The sequence below is a fragment of the Rhinichthys klamathensis genome, unplaced genomic scaffold, assembly GCF_029890125.1.
Source record: "Rhinichthys klamathensis goyatoka isolate OS25496 unplaced genomic scaffold, OSU_Roscu_1.1 h1tg000011l_1, whole genome shotgun sequence".
Taxonomy (NCBI): Eukaryota; Metazoa; Chordata; class Actinopteri; order Cypriniformes; family Leuciscidae; genus Rhinichthys; species Rhinichthys klamathensis.
In genome coordinates this window covers 19,557,154-19,581,985 of record NW_026606564.1, presented here as the reverse complement: position 1 = coordinate 19,581,985, position 24,832 = coordinate 19,557,154, and the positions used below count along the sequence as shown (strand labels likewise).

The 24,832-nt window shown below is 39.4% G+C and overlaps 2 protein-coding genes across 2 annotated transcripts in view; both read left to right on the top strand.

The window, feature by feature from the left end:
* The window catches only part of LOC130100993 (NACHT, LRR and PYD domains-containing protein 12-like), a 28,591-nt gene extending 27,084 nt beyond the window's left edge, over positions 1-1,507 (top strand). Inside the window, exons 7-8 of the mRNA XM_056266591.1 lie at positions 778-811; positions 1,331-1,507. Coding sequence (XP_056122566.1) covers positions 778-811; positions 1,331-1,507 — 211 coding nt within the window. The remainder of the gene's footprint in view (positions 1-777; positions 812-1,330) is intronic.
* Positions 1-24,832, top strand: part of LOC130100468 (ribonuclease inhibitor-like) — a 669,359-nt gene that overhangs the window by 398,565 nt on the left and 245,962 nt on the right. The window lies entirely within an intron of this gene.

Here is a 24,832-nt window from a genome sequence, read left to right as displayed (position 1 = left end):
ACCTTTCCGAATCTTTTGTTTTGAGTCAGTGGTTCGGAGCGTGTATCAAACTGCCAAAGTCACATGATTTCAGGAAACGAGGATTAGTTACGTCATAACTGTTTCAAAACGTTTGGAAATGGCAGTGGTTCACCGCTGGGGGAAGATGATCTCTGTGAACCCATGAATCATGCAGATTTACTGAGATTGAACAAGTGTCTGTGGGTCTGATCAGTTTTATACATTTGTAGATGTTTTAATCAGACATTAGAGTAATTAAAAGGAATAATATTGGCCTGTTTAGCTGAGCCATCCATAAAATAAACAAAACAAGCACTGGAAATTGATAAAAGAGCACATATTATACAGACACTTGATATGTAATCATATTAGATTATTAGGAACAAAAAAGGGAACAAAGCCAGACAGAAGACAATGGTCACATGAAGGCAGAGCCGTACGCAGGGTTTTATAAAAACTGAGGTCCCAAAACTGATGTTGCTAGGGGGGTTCGGGGGAAATTTAGATTTTCCTGATCTACACATGTGCAATTTAAGGTGTTTTTGGACTAATCAGTTCAATTATTGGGTGTAATTGCTCACTCATAAAGACAGTCACGTTTCGCCCCCTACTGGCTTACAGATGCAAGTTGCGCAAACACAGACAAGTGGAGTAATACAGTGACAAGTCCCAGTGCTGATACTGGTGAAATATTCAAACACATTCGAAGTATACAAATATATATTTATGCAATAATACTATTATGGAAATATATTTAATAGGTGCTCGTGTATGAAGGTATTATGAAGCCATAAAGAATCGCATGCGCAGGGTAAGATTTGTGAAATTGTACTTAAGATTGCAAGCGTAAATTAAATTTGCATGCGCAAGAGAAGATTTGTAAAAGTGTAAATCGCCTATCAACTGTAAGAAAAAAACATTTGCAGCATTTTAATCGTATTCGTAAGTGTAATTCATGTATTTTGCAGCTGCAGCTTCATGTTTATGCAAAATAAATAGGATCTGTATTCTTCTGACTTTCATTTTTCCTCGCTTACACTTTTGGCACGTTTTTTTTGCGCACAAATCCAGCCAAAAGCACTGCGGGACTGTGAACATCAATTTGCAACCGAAAATATGAGGTGCCCCTAGAGACATTGTTCAGAATTACCATGCATACCGTAAAACTTCAAATAATAGCCGAGTCCCAAATAGACGCCTGTCTCTTTTACACGCCTGGTGTGGCGACAGGTTTGGATAAATAAAGGCTGGTCTCAAATAGAGGCCTGGTCTGTTTTTTAGTTTCGGGTTGTATTTAATCTTCTAAAACCCGTCAGATCGTCTGTTTAAGCCAGTTCGGTATGGTGCAGATTGCGCACGCAAGAGAGCCCTGCGCATCTGGGCGGAGCTGTTAGCGCAAGCGAGGCAGGAGGAGTTAGCGGAGGCCGGAGAGGGAGAAGTGGAGGAGAGCGACGAGGAGGAGGAATTCACCAATGAACTTGTAGTTGAGGATCACGGTACTGACTGACAGAACTAGTGTGACTGGGTTTTAAAACAGACTATTGGAAACTAAATGCTGCTGTAGCTCTTCAATAAGATGATCTTCATAGATGTGAACTATTGTTATTTCTCTGTCTTCAGTCTGAATAGATGCAGTATTACAGAGAAACAGAGTCTCATCCTGACTTCAGCTCTGAAATCAAACCCGTCACACCTGAGAGAGCTGGACCTGAGCTGGAATAAACTAGGAGACTCTGGAGTGAAAAACCTCAGTGATCTACTGATGAACCCACAATTCAAGCTGGAGAAACAACAGTTAGTGTCATTATACTGTACAGCAATTACAGTGTGACTGAAGTTTATTTATTTGAAGACAGCAGGGCTTATGTTTCATTGGTTATAGCAGTGCACTTTCTGGGTTTCCCTATTGCTCACATTTTTATGTGTTTTTTTTTATCTACACTCTGTGTAATTATTCTGTGGCTTAGTAAATATCAGTAATATTTAACTTTATTAACTTAATAAAATATCTGAATATCATTTATTTGATTGTTTGAGTTAAACATACAAAAATAATTGATCCAACAGTTCATTTCATCTAAAATTTACAGTTATATATATATTTTTTTTCACTATAAGAATTTAGTATTTGACTAACCAATTATTTATTTATAATACACTTAAAGTTATATATATATTTTTTTTCACTATAAGAATTTAGTATTTGACTAACCAATTATTTATTTATAATACACTTAAAGGTCCCGATCTTATTTCAAACTTTAGTTAGTGTGTAATGTTGTTGTTAGAGTATAAATAATATCTGTAAAATTATAAAGCTCAAAGTTCAATGCCAAGCGAGATATTTTATTTAACAGAAGTCGCCTACATCGAACGGCCCGTTCGGACTACATCCCTCTACTTCCTTCTTTAATGACGTCAGTAGAACAGTTTTTTGAATACCGTCCGCCCACAGGAATGCTCCATCAACTCCCTCAACTTACGCACTTATAACTTACTGTGTTTACTCAGCTCTTACGGTGATTTTCTGAAGTAAAACTGACGCTTCATCTTTTGTGTGATGTACAATTAACTTTATTAAACTCATCAGTATATGTTTGATCATCATTCGGACCTGGTCCGAAACAGCAGACTTGTAGGCTATTAATAAATAATGGATACATACAAGCAGATGACAAATACGTTATAATAACCGTAATTAAACTACTAAACTATACCTGTTCCATCTCTATACCACACTCTGACTCTGTAGGCATTATTGTCCGACTCGAAATGAACACGTTACTGAGAGTTTCTGATATTATCATCTATCCGCGAGATGAAATTGTCCTGAGAGACTGAGCGCGAGCTCGTGAAGCTCCGCCCCCTGTGCCGGCAGCAGCAGCTTATTTGCATTTAAAGGGCACACACTAAAACAGCGCGTTTTTCTGAGCCCCAAAAAATGACAATTTAAACATGCTGTAAAAAATGATCTGTTGGGTATTTTGAGCTGAAACTTCACATACACATTCTGGGGACATCAGAGACTTATTTTACATCTTGTGAAAAGGGGCATAATACGGGACCTTTAATGCTGCAGTTTTTGGGGTTAAAAATTATCCAAAATACATATTTGAGAAAATACATAACCAGCCAGTGTTCAAAACTCTCTGCTTGCCGTAGCTCGATTCAAAGCGGTAAGCTTGTAATAATGTTTTTAATTCCAGTGGTACTGGTGGATTTCAGCGGGAGATTCGAGCATGTCTTTGCGTCATTACGTCACATCTGTACACACACACACATCTGTACACACACACACACATCTGTACACACACACACACATCTGTCCACACACACATCTGTCCACACACACATCTCTCCACACACATCTGTCCACACACGTCCAATCTGTCCACACACACATCTGTCCACACACACATCTGTCCACACACACATCTGTCCACACACATCTGTCCACACACGTCCAATCTGTCCACACACATCTGTCCACACACATCTGTACACACACATCTGTACACACACATCTGTACACACACACACACATCTGTCCACACACATCTGTACACACACACACACATCTGTACACACACACACACACACACACACATCTGTCCTCACACATCTGTACACACACACACACACACACATCTGTACACACACACACACACATATCTGTCCTCACACATCTGTACACACACACACACACACACACACACACACACATCTGTCCACATAAAGAAGAGTCTCGGCTAGTAGGCTATATTGTGTGTGAGGATGTTGGAGGTGGAGATTTATGGCCTTTTCTCACAGCACTTGATATAATTAAACTTATCAATTTGATGGCGGATCCAGAAAGGTTCAAACGACGATCACCAGTGACCACAGATTCACCCGCTGTAACATGCAGAAGACTTCGTTCGGACTTCGGAGCGGCTACAGAGAGACTTTAACCGGACCCATGCGAAAACAAGGATAATATCGGAAGGACATTACATGTAGTCACGCAATGCTTGCTTACGCTGTTAACATTAACAATTTGAGAACAAAGTATAATTTGCACGGTTTTGCATGATATGATAACTTATAAGCGATTGTTAGATTTAATCAGCGCGATTTACTGCAATGTCAGAACCAGAACAAAAGTGGATGTTTCTTACTAGTTCAGACATTTTCTGCTGAAAATTATTATGTTGTTCATACTTCCAAAAAGAATAATCTGTGATTCTGAATGCCAGTATCGACACCGGCGCGGCGACTGACACACACACTCTCTTCAAACATTGGCCGTTTCTCAATACCAAGTACGCAAACTTCGGACTTGCCAAGTTCGACTCAGGAGAACGAACTCCCGAGGACGAGAGGACGCGAGTCTGGTTATTCTGCAAATGGAAAAGTGCGTTCTTGATCGCGTCACTCAGCTCGCTCTGGCTACTCCGGTTATCTCTTTATGTATATTTAAGGCAACAATAAAACGAAATATGCTACAAGTCACAACTCTGCCTCTTTCCGTCAACAGTAAAACGAAATCTGTTATAAAACACCACTCTGCCTCTTTTCATTAAAATAATTCTTAAACATATTAGCCTATGGCCATGTGGTTCAGGCAACGTGTACATTGATTATCTTCACTGCATATATTTATAACAACATGAACATGATCTTTTTGTTTTTATTTAAAAAATATGAAACATTATTGACATTTTTATTGACATTTAACAAACAGAGACAGGGCTGTGTCATTTTATTTGATTGTTTTTGTTAAATGTCAGTTTTAATGATCAATAATATCTAGCCTAAAAGGTATAGAAGCTACAATGAGAAATAAAGCAAACAATTCAGTCAAACATAAGTAAGCTCTCTAAGCTGCAACGTTAAAGTTAAATAGCCTAAATAAAGTTATGAAACTTCACTTTGCCCTCAGCCAAAACGATGTTTTGCCATGGAACAAACTATAGATTAATGAGACCAAAGATCGACTTATACACAAGCCGAATTATACGTCATATTTATCCACTAGACTAGAGACATCAGAGCCAGCGGCAAACGACAGAAGCACTAGCCGAGGAAAAGCTGTTCCAGTCGGGGTTGATGAGCGTTGAACACCCGGTGAACGCCTGGATCTCACAACTCCGAAAACGTCAGATACATTTTTCAAATAGGCGCTATCTTTATAAATAAACCACAGATTTGAGCTTTAACCCTCTGGGGACCAAGAACGCGCCCGCGCGTTTTGCTGTTTTTTTTTTCACATAGCAGCAACATAGACTTAAATACTCCGTCATTTATGGTCATATAAATAAAATCAATACATGATTATAAACTATAGAGGGTCTTCTTTTTTTGTGTACACTCACATTAACATCAAAACCTTGTGTTTTTTTTTAAATAAATAAAATAAACAGGGTGCGCTTTCAGCTCACTCTGTCTCCGCAAAAATCTTTCTGAAACATGTCTGGAAAATGAACGGAAACTCCGCTAATACTTATCACACAAACATGAAACATATACGTCTAAAGAAAGCTTTAAATTTCTACTTTTAAATAAAACAATTCAAATTTAAAACAAATATTCTCCTGCAATGTAATCTGTCTGAAACTAAAGAGAAGTACAGTTTCTCCTGTCTCAGCTCATTATCGTTAATTTGTTCACACCCACTCGCAGAGCGCGCTATTCATAAGATAATGTGTTGAGGCCATTTGCAAAATAGATAAACGCCCCCAGGCAAATGCTGTAAACGCACTATATATTTTAGTCAGATTAAGATTCGTCTTGCGCGGCTATGAGGAATAATCCTGGGACATTTACCACAGAACAAGTGCTGGTTTCACTTCGAGGAGGAGCAACAGATTCAGCTGAGAAGTGTAAGTGTTTTGTGCTTTGTTCTAATCGCGATATAGAATAACGTTAGTGTCTGTAAACGGAAAAATAGCATAGCCTACTGTTTTGTGAATCATGTTTCTGTGTGTGTGTGTGTGTGTGTGTGTGTGTGTGTGTGTGTGTGTGTGTGTGTGTGTGTGTGTGTGTGTGAATGAATGAATGAACGCACAGATACGCACTGTTACAGACGAAATAAAATAACATTTTTTTGACTAGTTTTGGATAAAGTTTTTCAAATCAAATAAGCATCAAATAAGCTTAAAATCAGCTTCAAAATAAAGACATCAAATAAGCTTATGTTTTGTCAATAAACTAATCAACTAAGATGTTTGTTCCAATGCAAGCTATATGAAAATAATGAATCCTCAACTTTGAAATATGTATGATCAAACTAAGACATTTATGGAAAAAGACTATTTTCTTTTCAAGATGTTTCCAACTCTAACTTTGAACTGAAATAAAACCATGAACATTTAATTATTTGCGATACATTATTCATTCACAAAGAATTCAGGGACATTATTCATTTCCCTAAAGGTTGGAGTTTTCCACATTTTTTAAATTAAGGCATTAAGATTTTTTATTCCTCTTTTTAGTCAACTTTAGCATGGGTGTTTTCACTTATTTTCTAAGCAGTGTGTGTGTGTATATATATATAATTAAAAAGCAGTTTTAACCAGAAACCAGTCCTTTGTTGTGTATCTTTGGATTATGTTGTGTTGTAAATAAATCCAAACAATCTAAAAGCCATTCTTTTTTAAATCTCCTCATTCTTTGTGCAAGGCTCCTCATAAGGGCCTGATAGCACCTAATAGGGCCATTATGGGAGGGTCTTTGTCTTTCTCAGGTGTGAAATGCCATACATATTAATGAGAGATCACGCCTCCTTGCATAAAGCTTTCTCACACTAAACACGTCATACACATTCTAAAAGACTTTATTGACTTATCTGAATGAGTAGTCAGGATGATTCTCACATAGTTTTGGAGCAAATATTCTAGGCTATGTGATACAATTTTCAAAAGTCTTGTGAAGAAATAATCAATATGTGTTTTGTAGCTTTATTTCAGAAACTTTTATTTTTAAGTTTTTCAATAACCATGCATAAATAATATTCTCTCAAAAATACAAACATGTAAATACATGTTGCTCAAAGATTATGGTAGCCCCGTTTGTGCTATATAGAGTGAATTTACACCTTTGCCATTAACATGTTTATAAATAACTGAAAAAAGCACAAATGTCAGTGCATGTCAAAACATCCCAAGGGCCTCAAAAAAACCTTGGTCCCCAGAGGGTTAAACAACCACATTCTCGCCTGAAACACTCTTAAAATTACATTTCATGACACAATAACAGTAGTATTTTGATATTACGCGGGTTTCTCCTCTGCTATTGACGCTTGCTGGTTGGTGCGAGATGCATTCTGGGATACCCGGCTGTCTCAAGTCCGCACAAGTCACCTCTCGATGCATTAGGGCTGTCAACGAATATTCTAAATTCGAATATATATATGAATAGTTTTAAAAAACAGAAATTCGAAGGTGAAAATTAATATTCGAATCATGTGGGAAAACACGCCCGCGGTAGCAGAGGCGCGGCTGTCTGCTTTGCGAGTGGAAAAATTCTGAAGCGTAAAACGCATTTTCCAGCTGCACAGATAGGATAGCACAGTGAATGTCTGGCTCACTCATTGGCTGTGCTGCGGCAACTGCACATCCAATGGCACGGGCTTCTCCAACGTGTGCGCCAATGAGCTAGCATTACATCATACACGTCAGAGCCCCCAAGGGGGCGTGGCCAGACGCCCTCGAGTCGAAATAGCCATTATTATAGCAGCAGTTTACCACAGCACAGCTCGCTCGGAGCGTTCAATGCCGGTTCTATATACTGTAAAACTTCAATTAATGTTAATAATATTTGTTTCAATCACTGAATGAAGCCTGCTATATTTAGGACAAGAGTCGCGACCTTAAATTGCTTGCACAAAACTCTTGATCAGCAGCACTCAACATGTGTTTATTGTTGTTCATTTAAACCGTTATGTGCAGAGAGCGTGAGGGCGAGAGAGAGAGAGAGAGTGCCTGCGAGTGCGAGCGAGAGTAAGGTCTGCGGTCTTGGCCATTAGTTGATTTACTTGTTTTTGTGTAAGTTAATACGTTGTCAAATATGTTTAAACTTAAATAAACTACCTATACAAGTAGTTATGTCTCTTTGTATTAATTTGTCCTGTTATTGACGTAATGCGCATCATTGACAAAATGCGCAACCAGATATTCGAATAGTTCGAATATATGTGTTTTTCTTAGAGGGAATATTCGAACGTCATTTTTGAGCAATTTTGACAGCCCTACGATGCATCCTCGGTAAACGGGCGGATCAAGAACACATCTGGGGATTTGAACTGGACTTGGCTAGATGTGAACTTTGAATTGGGACAGTACTTGGGCAGTGACTGAGGACGCTTCACAAGTCCACAAGAACACAAGTACAGACAAGAACGCATATTGAGAAACGGCCATTGTGTTCATCCGCGCTGTGCCGTGTCGAGGGTGTTGAAGTAACGCTCGCGTAAAGTGGATAATTCCGCGAATGACTGCAATTGCAGATTTCGAACAGAGATGGCGACAAAGAGGAAAAACGCCGGACTGCAGCTTTAAGATATTTGTGAAATTTCTATCAAAATATTTGAGAATGGAGAATTAAACTGATATGTTTCAAGAACCACAAATATTACTTAATTCGAATCAGTATTATTAATTTATTTAACACACTCTTGAGAGATAGAGCAGATTTACTCAGTTAAAACAATGTTGAAGGTGTGCCTCCTCTAAAAGTGTCCGCCGTCCGGGTGAAACAGTATCTATTTTTATTTATTTTTATTTTGCTAATTTCCATCCCTGATAGCTACTGGTGGTGGTATAGAATACTATTTCACAAAGGTTTAGAGAAAATAAAAAAGTTATTACTCATAAATATTGATATTTTTTATATTTTTCCACAATTATTTCTACTCAATTTTATTTGTTAATGTACCAGATGCAGTTACTCAGATCTACAATTTTATACTTACATTTACTCAGTTTATACAGTGTATTGTAATTTATTTCACTGCTTTAAAATTGAATCAATATTTTTGAGTGTAAAAATGTTTCACCAAAAAAATTAGTAAATGATATAAAACTTTTTAGAGTGTAGATAGTAATTGTTTAATTCCCAGCATCTGATACAATGTACTGATTGTGTACATGCAGAACTCTGCCTTTACAACAGAATAAAGAAGAGAGACGTCAAATAAATAGTTAAAAATGAAAGAGAAGAAACAGTGTCTTCCAGCGCACAGAACTAGTGTGACTGGGTTTTAAAACAGACTATTGGTAACTAAATGCTGTATTATATTTCTACAAACATTTTCACCTTAGTATTTTGTGATCTGGTGAAATAAAGATGAAGATCTCTCTTCCTCTGTCTGTTTTATTTGCTGATGAAGATGATGTGACTTTACATAATAAAGAGTCTCTTATTTTCTTCATTCTCTCTCTCTCTCTCTCTCTCTCTCTCTCTCTCTCTCTCTCTCTCTCTCTCTCTCTCTCTCTCTCTCTCTCTCTCTCTCTGCTAATGTAGGTTAAGCTGGTGTTATATGACAGATGAAGGTTTTTCTGATGTGACTTCAGCTCTGAAATCAAACCCGTCACACCTGAGAGAGCTGGACCTGAGCTGGAATAAACTAGGAGACTCTGGAGTGAAAAACCTCAGTGATCTACTGATGAACCCACAATTCAAGCTGGAGAAACTACAGTTAGTGTCATTATACTGTACAGCAATTACAGTGTGACTGAAGTCTATTTATTTGAAGACAGCAGGGCTTATGTTTCATTGTTTATAGCAGTGCACTTTCTGGGTTTATTAAACTTAAACACTTTATTCTCAATATCTCACAGTGAGTCTGAGTTCACATTATATCTGTGTAAAATTCTTCACATTCATGATGTGTTTGTAAGATAATCTCTCTTCCTCTGTTTGTGTCTCTCTAGACTATATGACTATGGCATTACAGATGTTTCTTCTTTTACTCAGTCTTTGACTAACTCAAAAGCACTGCAGTTTTTAAAAGAGCTTGATCTGAGACTCAATAAGATAGGAGACTCAAAGCAGCGGCTCAGAGACGAGCTACGAGACTCAAACTGTGTCCTGAGGTGAGGAAACATCACTGAGATATTAAAGACATCTTCATTTACCTCTGATATGTGAACAATCATTGATGTGAAGTTATTGAAATGTTGAACACAAAGGAGGAAAGAGAAGAAAAGCTCACTGTCACAGCTTTATACATCAACACCTGCTTTATGAACTGTGTCAGTAGAAGTGAATCATTTCAGTGTGAAAACAGACTTGGTCAGATTGTAGGAAACGCTGCACTCCTGCTAAAATCAGTGCAGTTCCAGCTTCAGCTCACAGCGTCCAGCTCACATGAGCAATGTCTCTGTCTCTAGTGTGTTTTTACTGTGACAAGCAACACGTCACACTACTCTACACTTACTTTACTCTCAGTTATTTACTAAGAGCCTACAAACATGTTTAAACTAGAGGACAAACGGCTTTAACTAAAGGTTTGTTTAACTCAAAATAATATTAGTATTTGCTCCCTGTGGTTTATTCCATACGCCGTACACTCATTAGTTTCTCCTTTACAGAGACTCAATAGGAGTCACACCGACACACACACACACACACACATATGGACATGATTCAGGTTTACATCTATTATATTTAAAAACACAAATATCTATGCAAGATCATGTAAAGTCAGTAATTAATCTGATTACAGGAATTCAATTTAACTTATTTTTTACTCAAAAAACATTAATTGAAATGTAATAATTTGCACTTTGTTCCACTGAACACTGATTGTTTTCTCTTCTGTTCCACTTTACAGTGTAGATGAAGATTGATGACCAAACGTCAGTGGATTTACATCATGGTTTAAATCTGTGAAATGGAGATGAGAGGAGCAGAAACCATCAGGAGATCCACAGAAGAGTCTCACTGCTGTCTATGAGGAGAAAAACATGTGTAAATGTGTTTCATACAGGTGGAAGAGACTCAGACTTCACTATTAAATAAAGCAGCGTGTGTGTTAGCATGCGTATTAGAAACATGTGATATTGAATGATTAATGTTGGTTTATTATTCAGCCAAATGATGGTTTAGTTGTAATTAAAGGTGGAACAAAGGAAGAAGCTCAGATGAGTGTCAGCAGAAATCGTCTCAGGTTACGTATGTAACCCTGGTTCCCTGATAGGGAACGAGACGCTGCGTTTGAGACGTAGTGGGAACGCTCTGCGTGATTGCGTCATGAAGCACGTGTAAAATCAGTCCAATGGAAGCCCGATACGTCATAGGTGACGTCATAGACCAGGAAACTATAAAGCACCCTTGAAAACAGACCGCGCCAGCTTCTGAAAAGTCTGAAGTAAGTCGATCAGGGTATGCAGGAAGTATGGCAGGCAAACGCAGCGTCTCGTTCCCTATCAGGGAACCAGGGTTACATACGTAACCTGAGACGTTCCCTTTCAAGGGAACTCGAGCTGCGTTTGAGACGCGGTGGGAACCCCATACCCACTACGCCATAGTGACAAATGCCCGTTCTGTGTGAAGTCCTTGGCGCACACTAAGAAGCAAGCAACCTCGCCCCTGGAGTGGAGAGGTCAAGGTCATAAAATCTGACAAATGTATGCGGAGAGGACCATCCTGCCGCATTACAAATATCAGGAAGGGAAACCCTCGAAATTAAGGCCGTAGAGGCCGCCATACTCCTAGTAGAATGGGCCCGTACAGCCATAGGTGAAGGCTGACCGGCCGCTTCATAAGCTAATGAAATAGCCTCGACTATCCATTTGCTCATAACCTGTTTAGATGCAGGGCACCCTCTTCTGAGTGACCCAAAACATACAAATAATTGCTCTGACTTACGCCACAGGGCAGCTCTGTGAACGTAGGCATCCAATGCCCGAACTGGACATAACAGGTTCAGTTGTTCCTGATCTGGGGTATTAAAAGGTGGAGGAAAAAAGGCCTGCAACACTATTGGGCCCCCAACATTAACTGGGACCTTAGGAATATAACCCGGTCTAGGGTAAAGAAATGCTTTCACCATACCAGGTGCAAATTCCAGACATGAAGGAGCAACCGACAGGGCATGCAAATCTCCAATTCTCTTGATAGATGAAATAGCAAGGAGAAATAAAGCTTTCAAAGTGAGGAATTTTTCTGAAACCTCTTCAATAGGCTCGAAGGGAGCCAGAGCCAGACCCTCAAGTACAATGGCTAAATCCCAAGCCGGTGCTCTAGAGTGCAGTGCAGGTCTCAACCTCAATGTACCACGGAGAAAACGAGTAATCAGAGGATCTCTCCCAATCATGGGCGTAGGTTTGGTCTCAGCTTTGGTGGGGACATCCATCCCCCCCCATGCGAACTATTATCAATAAAGAGCTAGTATAACTGTATAATCTCAAAAATGCACTCTCAAAAAATAAAAACCTGAGACTGTGTAATGCTGAATAACCAAACATTTTATTTAACATAAATTATTATGTACATTAGTTTCCGTGCTGCACACCCATAATTAATGCTCCTAACCTTGAAAGATTGCAGAAGCTAGGTTTAACTGTAACAATATCCTGGGTAACCAGGATCACCAGTTAATACTATTTTCCACAGTAGAATCTGCATTTGAAAGCCTGGTCAGTCACTACTAGCCTACTGCTAGTTATTTGTGTGGCTAGTTATTTTGCCTACTTACACTCTGCTTTATGAAAAAGCTTCGTATGTCCCCTTTCTTCTTCTTGGGTGACATAGCTGATCTACAAAGTACAAAAAGGGGCAAAAAAACGGAATATTAAAATGTTTTACTCTGGCATTTGTATATGGCAGGCAGAGAGACAGCCCTGGTAACTTACCGTCGGCGTCGTCACGCGCGCATACACACACACGCACACACCACCCGCTCGCTGCCAGTGAGTGCAAGCACAAAAAGTAGCCCCGGCCCGCGCGTGTAGCCTGTCAGATACCCCGCCGCCAATCAAATTACGGCGTATCTTGTACTGTCGTCGTCCTGGCCGTTGGAATCGATCCAAATAGTAGCGCAAATATCAAAATAGCAGTTCAAAGGAGCTTGCTGAATATTGGTGGGGACAAATTTGTCATCTCAAAATATTGATTGGGACTAGTACCTAGCGTCCCCCCCTAAACCTACGCCCTTGCTCCCAATAGAAGTACCCCCCAGAGGGGTATGATAGGCCGATATAGCCGCCACATAAACTTTTAAGGTGGAAGGAGATAATCCAGCAGAGAAACGGTCTTGCAGAAAATCGAGAACTGAACCAACAGGGCAGTTAACAGGATCTAACTGACGCTCACCACACCAGGTGGAGAATCATTTCCATTTCAGCGCATACAGTCTTCTCTTGGAAGGGGCTCTGGAATGGAGAATGGTCTCAACGACCTCGGTCGAGAGACCGGATTCTATGAGCCTGGCCCCCTCAGAGGCCAGGCCCACAGTTTCCACAACTCCGGCCGAGGGTGAAAAATCGTGCCCTCTACCTGGGACAGCAGGTCCCTCCTGATTGGAATCTCCATGGGAGAGCTGTTCAGAAGAGACACCAAGTCCGAGAACCAAACTCGAGTCGGCCAGTATGGGGCTACTAGTAGCAGATGAGCCCCTTCCCGGCGAACCCTCTCCAGAACCTCCGGGAGCATAGATATCGGGGGAAATGCGTACAGGTGCAGCCTCGGCCACACCTGCACCATCGCATCCAGTCCGAGAAGAGCTGGCTGCGTGAGGGGGAACCATATAGCCTGCACCATCGCATCCAGTCCGAGAAGAGCTGGCTGCGTGAGGGGGAACCATATAGAGCAATGCGTTGTACAAACGATGTGAAAGGTCGACTTGACTTTAGTTAGACCAAAGTTCTCCCTAAGAAGCTCCACCACCTCGGGGTGAAGTCTCCAATCCCCTGGGCCTCAGCCCCTGCCTCAACAGGATATCTGCTCTGATATACGAGACCATCAGTGTGTTGTCCGCCATTCGCCGAGCAACCACTCATGATCGCCCCCACTCGTGAGGGAAGCATCCGTCGATAGCAATATGCGTCGACAAGAAGCCCCCAACACTGGGCCTGGGCGAGGAACCAAGGTTCTTCCACATGACCGAGGCACGAAGGCATAGCCGCGTGACCTTGATCATGCGAAAACATATTTCCCCTCGGAGAAAACCCCTTGGTCCCGAGCCACCACTGCAGGGGTCTCATGAACAGAAGGCCAAAAGTAATACGTTGGACGCAACTGCCATGAGACCCACCAGTCTGAAACTGTTTCACAGTGAGTGACTGGCCTAGATATACCCCATTACGGCTGTAAGAATTGCTACACCTAGAAAAGTGGTCCTCAGAGCACACTCTTCTTGGCGTTGAGAGGCAACCCTAACATCCTTCAATGAGACAGAACGACATCTCGATGCCAAACTGCCATAAACTCAGATTGAGCTAGGATCAACCAATCATTGATGTAGTATAATACGCGAATGCCCTGGAGTCTCAGAGGAGCCAGAGCTGCATCCACGCATACTGTAAAGGTGTGGGGTAATGAACCTAGGCCGAATGGGAGAACCCGATAATGGTATGCTTCGCCCCCGAAAGCAAACCTCAGGAGTCTCCCTCATCCTCTTTCGGAAACAATGAAGTAATGGCTGTCTGCTGGGAGGAGGAACCCCTTCTACAGCTCCTTTTGCAGAAGTGTCAGTACTTCCTGCTCCATAACCAAAGCCTGCTCGGGGTCCACCAAGAGAGGAGGACCCCTATAAATCTGGGTGGACGAGAACCAAACTGAATTCTAAAACCCTTTTCTATAATGTGCAGGACCCACTGAGAAATATGTGGCAGTAGTTCCCACGCTGCCAGAAATTCTACTAGGGGAACCAGTCTCTCAAGACTGGCCTCTGGATTTGGTTGAAGCGGTTGAAGCGGCGAACCGGCAGGGAAAACCGAACTGACCATTCTACGACCCTCCTTGGAGGATCGCATGGGGACGCTGACACCTCGGTGCCCTGAACGGCGAACCGGCAGGGAACAACCGAACTGGCAGCGCTGCAACCCTCCTCAGAGAGTTTCACCCCAGAGGGCGCAGAGGAAAAACGATTTCTCAAAACCGTCCCTTGGTTGAACAGTCACTACGGTGCCCTGAAGCGGCGAACCGGCAGGGAACAACCGAACTGGCAGCGCTGCGACCCTCCTCAGAGAGTCGCACCCCAAAGGGCGCTGAGGAGAAACGATTTCTCAAAACCGTCCCTACCCCAGAGAGGATCACCCTTAGAAGCCTGATCGCCTCGGCGTCAGGGCTTCTTCTTTGTCCAAGCTATTTTAGAGATAAAACAGACTTCAGATCCTGCGTGTCTCTAACTGGCTAGACTGCGACCGCCACCCAGGTACCCCTCAATTGCGGAGGAGCCCGAATGGCGACGCTCTGTTTCGCACTTTGTGCTGAGAGGAGCTTAATAGGCCGAGACTGCTCCCGCCCAGCAGTCTCAGGGACATTAGATTGGTGAGGAAGAAACCTCTGTAACACCGCCGATTGGACTATTTCTTAGTTTTCTTGAAAAACGGAGCGTCCAGAAGAACAGACATAATTATATGTTTATTTTCCTTTATCTTTATATCAGAAAAACTTATATATATATATATATATATATATATACACATATATATCACGCTGTGGCCACCAGAGGGAAACAACCGAACTGGCAGCACTGCGACCCTCCTCAGAGAGTCGCCCCTCACATTCATCCATGTCCTTATATACTTTACCCACCAGCGCTGCCTAATAAAAAATTTATTAATTATTTAAGATGGCTGGTGGGTAACATCGGGGTTAATAACGATGACGCCGACTCTGGAGAGAGAAAGCTCGCAAGCGTCTCTTTAACCCGAGGCACTGTCATAATATGATACTTAATATCCAAACTTTACTATAGTTAGACATCTGGGGATTAAACACATAAAATACAAACCGGTTTATTCCACGATCTCGACACCTCAGTGTGGAGATAGGGAAAAAACCGCAGTCCCCGACGAGGAGGCTGAGATACAGAGTTTTCCTGTTTTAAGATAAAGTTCATCTTACAAACTCTCCTTTATTTTCAATCTCATAATGTTCAGCTGGCCAGTAAATATTTAACTGGCAACAGCACTAGATAAAACCTCCCTTTTTTTTAAAACAAGCTCCTCTTTATTCAGCAGAGTTATGAGCTGACTTATTTATTCAATGAAACTCAAACATCTGCCTTTTTAAGATTTATATTTGTTTTGTTCTCTTTCTTTTAAACAAAACACTAACGATACGAATTCCTCGGAACTGGAAATCGCAGCACACTAGATCTGGCATGTGAAAGCTGAGAAAGGGCGGAGCCCGTCCCAACCCACGCTGTCAGATCCGTTTGCAAACCCCAAAATGCGAGCCGTCTCCGTGCCTCAGCAACAGAGAGACCCGCGCGGGGAACGCGAACCGAACTGTCCTCCTCGAAGAACGCCCGGCGGGAGCGGAGCGTCCTCACGGACAGCCTCTCGCAATGCTCACAGTCAGCTCCCTCGAGAACTGACTGTTGGCATGCTCCACTCCCAAACAGCAACAAAAAGCTGATGCGTGTCCCCACCCGTGATGTAACGAGGGCAGGGAACAACACAACGTCTATAATCTTGCTTGCTCGCCATAATGATATATATAAATATAATGATCGGACAGACAACAATAAATAGACAAGGACAGAGTCACAGAGAGCGCTTACTGAAGACAACAGAAGCTGGCGCGGTCTGTTTTCAAGGGTGCTTTATAGTTTCCTGGTCTATGACGTCACCTATGACGTATCGGGCTTCCATTGGACTGATTTTACATGTGCTTCATGACGCAATCACGCAGAGCGTTCCCACCGCGTCTCAAACGCAGCTCGAGTTCCCTTGAAAGGGAACTTCACTATCAGGCCTGCAAATATAATCATGTTTAGACTAAACTCATCCATAATGATTCAAATATTTCTAATCATGAACGTGATTGTCAAGTATAGCACATAAATGTTTCAAAAGATATAAAGTTTACATGTAACTTTTAAACATTTACATTATCTCTCTAACATTATATACACAGAATATGTTTATTGTTTTATTGTATATGAAGTTAGTTGTGTGTGTGTGTGTGTGTGTGTATGTGTGTGTGTGTGTGTGTGTGTGTGTGTGTGTGTGTGTGTGTGTGTGTGTGTGTGTGTGTGTGTGTGTGTGTGTGTTGCTGATGCACAGATGTACAGTATATTGTCTTTGTTCTGTGGATGAAGTCTCTTCTCCTCTACAGACCGACTAAACATTTTCCCCAGTGAACAGCATTTGTGTGTGTTTCACTCGCTCCTCAGAGAGCAGACGGATGTGGGCCACTCAGTGGCGGTTCTACATTGAATTACACCCAGGGCGAGACAGCCTTCGATAATGTCTCATAACTCTCATATTAACTACTATCCAAACTGTTTTAGACCAAAATAGCTTTTGTAGGCCTATGTCACCCTTAAATGTCAGAGAAAAGAACAGAATCAGACATTATTTTTTTATAGAAAATTGTACTTTGAATATTATAGGCTACTAGAAAACTTGACATTGGGCAAAAGATTAGCGAGGACAGTAAAGAAATATGTAACTATATAAGTGTTTTTTATGCAAAACTTTACTCAAAATATATTAAAGATCCAGAGTAAATCTTTAGCTTGATTAACTCAGCTAACTGTGTGAATGCAGAATATAATCAAATCTGCTGTCAGGACATAACTCTAGAGGAGATTATTTGGGGAATAACTCAATTAAAGAACAATAAATCCCCAGGCTGTGATGGTCTGAGCTCTGAGATGTATAAATGTTTCTCTGAGTCACGGTAAATTTCTTCTGGCTGTCTTCAGAGAATCTCTTGATTGACAGAGGAGCTTCCTCCTTCTCTGAGGCGTCACAACACTTATTCCAAAACCTCACACACACTCGCTATTCAGTGACAACTGGCGACCCATTACATTGCTAAATAATGACTGTAAGATTCTAGCATCTATCTTAGCAAAACGTCTCAAATCTAAATTACACACTTTAATTGATGAATGCCGATCTGGTTTCATGAAAGATCGTCACATAGCCAATAACATTCACTTAGTTTTGGATCTGATTGAATACAAAGACTTTCTAGATGATGAACAACACCTTATTTTATTCTTAGACTTTCAAAAAGCCTTTGACACGGTAAGCCACAAGTTTATTATTGACACCTTAAACTGTTTTAATTTTGGTAAGAATTTTATTAATGCTGTATAAACTCTGTACATGGGAGTAAACAGTTGTGTTAGATTGGCTAATGGAAGCTCGCCTAGATTTCACACACACACAAAGGTCTCCGCCAAGACTGCCCCACCTCGCCTCTTCTATTGGTGATTGTAGCTCAAATTCTCTGTCATTTAATTCACAAGAGTTCATTCAAAGGAATTACATTAAATAAAAGATAAATACAAATCTGACTGCTGGCTGATGACACAACCCTGTTTCTAAAAAATGAATCCCAAATAGGAGTTGCACAAAATGTTGTAAACCAATTTTCTGAAAGCTCAGGCTTGAATCTAAATCTTTCAAAATGTGAGCAGTTTTCTGTTAAAAATAAGCATTCGGGTCAAATATGTGGCATAAATATAAAGAATTTAGTAACTTATCTTGGAATAAAAATCAGTCCTAATCAAAAGTTGATGACAGAGAGTAATATCTATTTACTACACGATTCTATTCATAAAAAGTTTGACTCTTGGCAAGAGATATATCTACGTATGGCAGGGTTCTTCTTTCTAAAGCAGAAGGTCTCTCACGAGCAGCAGATTTATTTACATCAATAGAAATTCATAAGTTACAATGTGCCAATCTAGACAAACTATTATATAACTTTATATGGAGGAAGAAGCCCCATAAAATCAGGAAAAACATCTTGACTAATAAAATTGAGGAGGGGGGTTTATTGGTAATTGATTTCTCACTTTTCAATGAGATATGAAAAATCAACTGGATTAAAAGATTTGTGAAAAAATCCAAACAGTTTCTGGAACATTGTTCCAAATTTTATCTTTGGAAAACTTGGTAAAATCACATTCTTGCTTCAGAAAAGAAATATCATTTAAAATTCTTCACCACTATTACCCCTGTAACAAGATTATTTGGAAATGTATCCCGACTGTAGACGAGAAATGCAGCTTTTGCTCTCTGGAAACAGAAACGTTAGAGCATTTATTCTACAGCTGTTCACATGCTCTTCTCTGTGGAATGATATACAATGTTTTATTAATGGACACTTTGGCTCAAACTTACATTTATCTAGTTTTGACGACATCTTTTACTTTTCTGACTCAAACACCTCTGTACAATATATAGTCAACTTAATAATTTTGCTTGGAAAATTCTTTATTCATAAATCGAAATTTATGAAGAACAAACCTCTTTTCTATGTTTTTAAACTTGACTTAAAAATTATATAGACTGTATTTCTGGATTAGATGGTAAATCAGCATCAAAATATATGCAATATTTATCTAATTTAACTTTATAATTAATTTAACTGATATTTACTGTCTGATACTCTGTCTGTGTACTTTTATGTTGTTTATAATTATAAAATTAGAGGCGTCTGCTCGGGTTATGGCAAGATATTGGCGCACAAAATGAAAAGTGTAACATACACACTAATCAACAATATTAACAAACTTGCTGAAAAAGAGCATTTGAGCCAAGAAGATAATAATGCCTTATTAGACTTACAAAACCAACTAGACATTTTATATGAGAACAAAGCAAAAGGAGCTTTTATAAGGTCACGTAGGAATTGGATGGAACAGGGTGAGAAAAACAGCAGATATTTCTTTAACATGGAAAAAAGAAGAAATGAAATCAATTCTATAAGAAAACTTGACATTGGGGAAAAGATTAGCGAGGACAGTAAAGAGATATCAAACTATATAAGTGCTTTTTATGAAAAACTTTACTCAAAAGATATTAATCTCAAAGATCCAAAGTAAATATTTAGCTTGATTAACCCTTGTGTTCTGTTCGATTTCTGTGTACTCCCCTTATGGACCGGGTCAAATTGACCCTAATTGGATTCAATACAATTCCTCAAAAATCACACTATGAAAAACAACAAAGATTTAGATACAAACTGTAAACTTTTAATATCAACATTTGTCAAACATTACAAAAACATTATATCTGAAAATATGATTTATGAAAATGTTTTTAAAACATTTTTTAAAACAGTTTTGTTTTGACAAAATTGGAAAATTAACAGTAGGGGAGAGCCGGGACGATTGAAACGCGGGACGGATGAAACAGAACGATTTCCTCGAAAACAACTCACGTCATTTACGTCAAATTTCGTCAGCACGTACAGCACGCAATGCCTATCAGACCCGCGAAAACATTTCTTCTTTACGTCATGCCGTTTTAAAGTTAGAGCCGGAAAGCTGTTTTTGAGTGCGGTTAGTGAATTCCTTCGTGCAGCACTTTTTTTTGACTGACAAGTTGTATTTATGTTTTCATGTGCCATTGTAATAATAATATGGAAGGTGTATTAGTACTGCAACACATCCTTAAGTGTGTAATATCAGAGTTTTTTAGTTTAAGTGTAAAACGGGTTTAACTGGCAGGAGGCGCTGTCGGGACGGTTGAAACAAGTGTTTCAACCGTCCCGACAGCGCCTCTTACATAGGAAAACCTATATATATATATTATTCGTTTTTTAACCTATAGGCTACTCTTCATATTTGTTTATTCAGCCTATAGTTTACTGTTAATACATTCATATAGGCTACTGGTCCATGTTATCTCTTTAATAATCATTAATTGTCCCATTTTCAATAAATTTATCATATACCGATTGACCTTGTTTTCTTCGTAATAACAGGCTATTTAACTAGCCAACACTCAATATGATTTAAGGAAGAAATGTAAGAATATGAATTGTAAACGGATTCGTCAAAATAGCATATTAGAAAGAGCACGCAAAATGCGCACGGCTTATCGCCTATTGTTTATTGGGCGACAGAATAAAATGGTTAATATGAACCTTTAAATTAAAATAAATTACAAAACATGTTTGTAACAATTATGTACATAATTAACTTATTAGGTATTGTTCATAAAAACAAACATTAGATGAACAGTTGCCGTTTAAACTGTAATGTTTCATCCGTCCCACCCCTGTGTTGCAACCGTCCCACTCAGGCGGGACGATTGAAACAAAGCACAACTCCCGTTCAAAGTCAATTTGTACTTAAATCATTCTATATTTGTACCGAATAACACATGATACTAAGAGAACACATATGTGAGTTGTTGATTACAAAAACAAAAAAAATCTATCTGTAATCTTATCTTAGAAAATGACGTTTATCTGAAAAGTGTTTCAACCGTCCCGGCTCTCCCCTATACTGATTTTTTTAGCTTTTTTTTTTGTACTTTTTTTTTTTTTTTTTTTTACATTTTATGCTTTGAACATCGTAACTGAACAAAAAAATTGCTGTATAATGAAAATTTTTCATTTTCCTAAGTTAACTTTCCCTAGTTTCCTAAGACCTATTTTCCTAGTTTCATTATTCACTCACTGGGAAGTGAGAAACCAAACATAACAAGAACATACATCAAATAAATGTTTTTTATTATTTTTTTGGCTCTGTGAAGCTGCCTTTGAAAATCCTACATAAAAGTTTTGGTTAAAAGCTAGGTATTTTAGATATTTTGAATATTGAAATGAGAGCTTATTTTACTATCTGTGTCTGACAAAGATTTTCATCTGTAATTTGCAAATAATTCTGAACACTGTAATTTTAGCTTTTTCAAGTGTGTTTGGTTAGGGTTAGAGCACTTTTAGATGCACTTGCACGTTAGAACTGGAGTTGAAGTGCCCTGACATACAGAAAGTAAATGTTTTTATTTTGTGTCTGTACAGTTGCTTTTGAATGGCTGCCTATGAGGGTCAAATTGACCCGCGAACATCACGAACGTAACAGTAATTTTGTTTGTATATGTCAAAACACATCAGCATGTTGAAACTTTGCATGCATGTTCATCATGATAAATGAGAAAAAGTCACAAAATATCAAGAAAAAAAACAAAGGTTAACCAGTATTTCCAACAACTTAAAAATCGAAACGGGTCAAATTGACCTACAACATAACACAAGGGTTAACTCAGCTAACTGTGTGGATGCAGAATATAATCAAATCTGCTGTCAGGACATAACTCTAGAGGAGATTATTTGGGCAATAACTCAATTAAAGAACAATAAATCCCCAGGCTGTGATGGTCTGAGCTCTGAGATGTAGAAATGTTTCTCTGAGTCACGGTAAATTTCTTCTGGCTGTCTTCAGAGAATCTCTTGAAATACAAATCTGAAAACTTTATCTTTGAAAAACTTGTTAAAATCCCGTTCTTGCTTCAGTGCCGATCCTCCATCAACAGACTGCCCGTCAAACGCTCAGACTTCCATAAACACGCTCGAACTTGTTGGGCACTTTTGTTTATTCATAAATTGAAATTTCTGAAGAACAAACCTCTTTTCAATGTTTTTAAACTTGACTCCTGGACACGAGCACACCGCATCCCTGCAGTGCCAGCCTCATCAGCCCTGTGAAGGCCTCATGGACACCTCTACACACTCGTCTCCATACCGGCGTGATGACTCCGACCTCCGACCAGTGGCAACTGGATAATATTGTGAATGTTCTGATCCAATCTGACTTCTGACCTGTAATGTTGCCTTGGCTTTTGGCTGCTTAGTTGGGGACATTTAATTATTCAACAATTTTTTTGATCTGCCTTATCTCAGGTGGACGATGAAGCAATTTTATTCTAGAAACAAAATTCTTGTATTTATTTTCATGTTATCACCGTGAAGCTGCTTTGATACAATCTGTATTGTAAAAAGCGCTATCTAAATAAAGATGACTTGACTTAAAAAATTATATAGACTGTATTTCTGGATTAGATGGTAAATCAGCATCAGAATGTATGCAATATTTATCTAAACTTAAATTAATTTAACTGATATTTACTTTCTGATACTCTGGCTGTGTACTTTTATGTTTGTATTTTTTATACAGATTATTTGTTACTTATATGATACGTGTTTCAATTCTCTATCTATTGGCTGATGTATATATATATAATTTTATTCTTTATGAAAGCGTGAACTGTAACTAAATGATTTTTGTATTACGAGGTCAATTTATTTTTTCGGCAAATTGTAACAAATGTGATCTGCAATAAAAAAGTAAATAAATAAAAATCTAGAGTGTCGAAAACAGTGCCGGAATGCAGAATCCCTGACAACATCCAAAAGACAGCTGAAAACTCATCTCTTCCGTGAGCACTTAACCTCATAAAAATAAAAATAAATCATTCTTTCTCTGTCCTTTAATCTGGCTTCTGCTACTCTGAGCAATGCCTGAACTTTGTATTTTAGCACTTCTGGCGTTGTTTTTGCCTCTTCACGATGACTCGCTTGCTTTAGTCCTCAGTTGTAAGTCGCTTTGGATAAAAGCTTCTGCTAAATGACTAAATGTAAATGTAAAACAGCGCCATCTTGTGGCAGGTCAGAGTTACAGCAGCCGTGTTTATGAGCAGCGCGCAGAGCCGTTGTTTATCCTTTAAGCACAAATAAAAGCCTGACAACGCTAATTGTTCAGTTTTCTGATAATAATTCACATATTAAAGTGTGGCAATAAATTAAATGTAATAATTATATTAATACTAATTATAAAAATACCAGCAGTTGCTAAGATATTCTTGGTGGTTGCTAGGCAGTTGCTAAGGTATTGTGGGTTGTTGTGTGTTCTGGGTGGTTACTAGGCAGTTGCTAAGGTGTTTTGGGTGGTTGCTAGGACGTTTCTAGGCAGTTGCTAGGGTGTTCAGGGCGTTGCTGTGATATATTTGATGGTTGCTATGGTGTTACTAGTTGGTTGTCACAGATGGTTTGAAGTTTTTACATAGTTCTTAAAATCTTTAGTAGGCATTCGAGTGCAGGACGGTAAACCGATCTAGTACCGATCGCAAAGCTGAAAATCGTCGACTCAGCTGGGAAATTATGATGTCAAGGCAAGCATTAAAAACATTTACCTTGAAACTCTCAGCATCAGCCAAACGCTCACCCTGACAGAATTCATCGAAATTGCGCTTTGCCCTTCTTATTCTTTCCTTTTCAAAGTTTCACTCTCCACTTCTCAGCCATGAATTGTGCGTTTGCTTTTGCCTCCTCGAAATTTCCCCTGAACCTTGTCAACTCCGCGATGGCAGTGTCAGTAATCCTGTAGCTTTAGGAAGATCAGCATCCTTCGCCTGTAGCGTTTTTGAAATGACATTGATCTGTTCCAAGACTTCACTTTGAAGAACTATGATAAAACCAAAGTCAAATCTTTCCTTCAGCTTTATCAAAGCCGTTTGCGCTCATCTGCCTTTTTACTAGTAAGTGAAGTTTGGTCAGGGCCTTCGACACGTCTGTATATCTGTGTCTGACTGCAGACACGGCATCACTGCGCGATGTCCTCCTGTAGCGCACAGTTTCTTCAGCGTGACACCCGGAGTGGGTTTTACAGTAATCTCAACCAATACACTCCACCTCTTTATACTGTGCGCAAAAAACACGTACAATTTCTCCATGGTGTTGTAAAACTGTGTCTGCTCTGTTATTGACTGACTCACTGAGGACCAGATGTAAGTTATGGACAGCACAGTGTACATAAGTGGCATTTGGGGTAACACTTTATAATAACTGCACGCTATTAATCATTAGTTAAGCATAGTAAACAGTTAATTCATCATTTATAAAGCATTAACAGACATTAATAAGCAGTTTG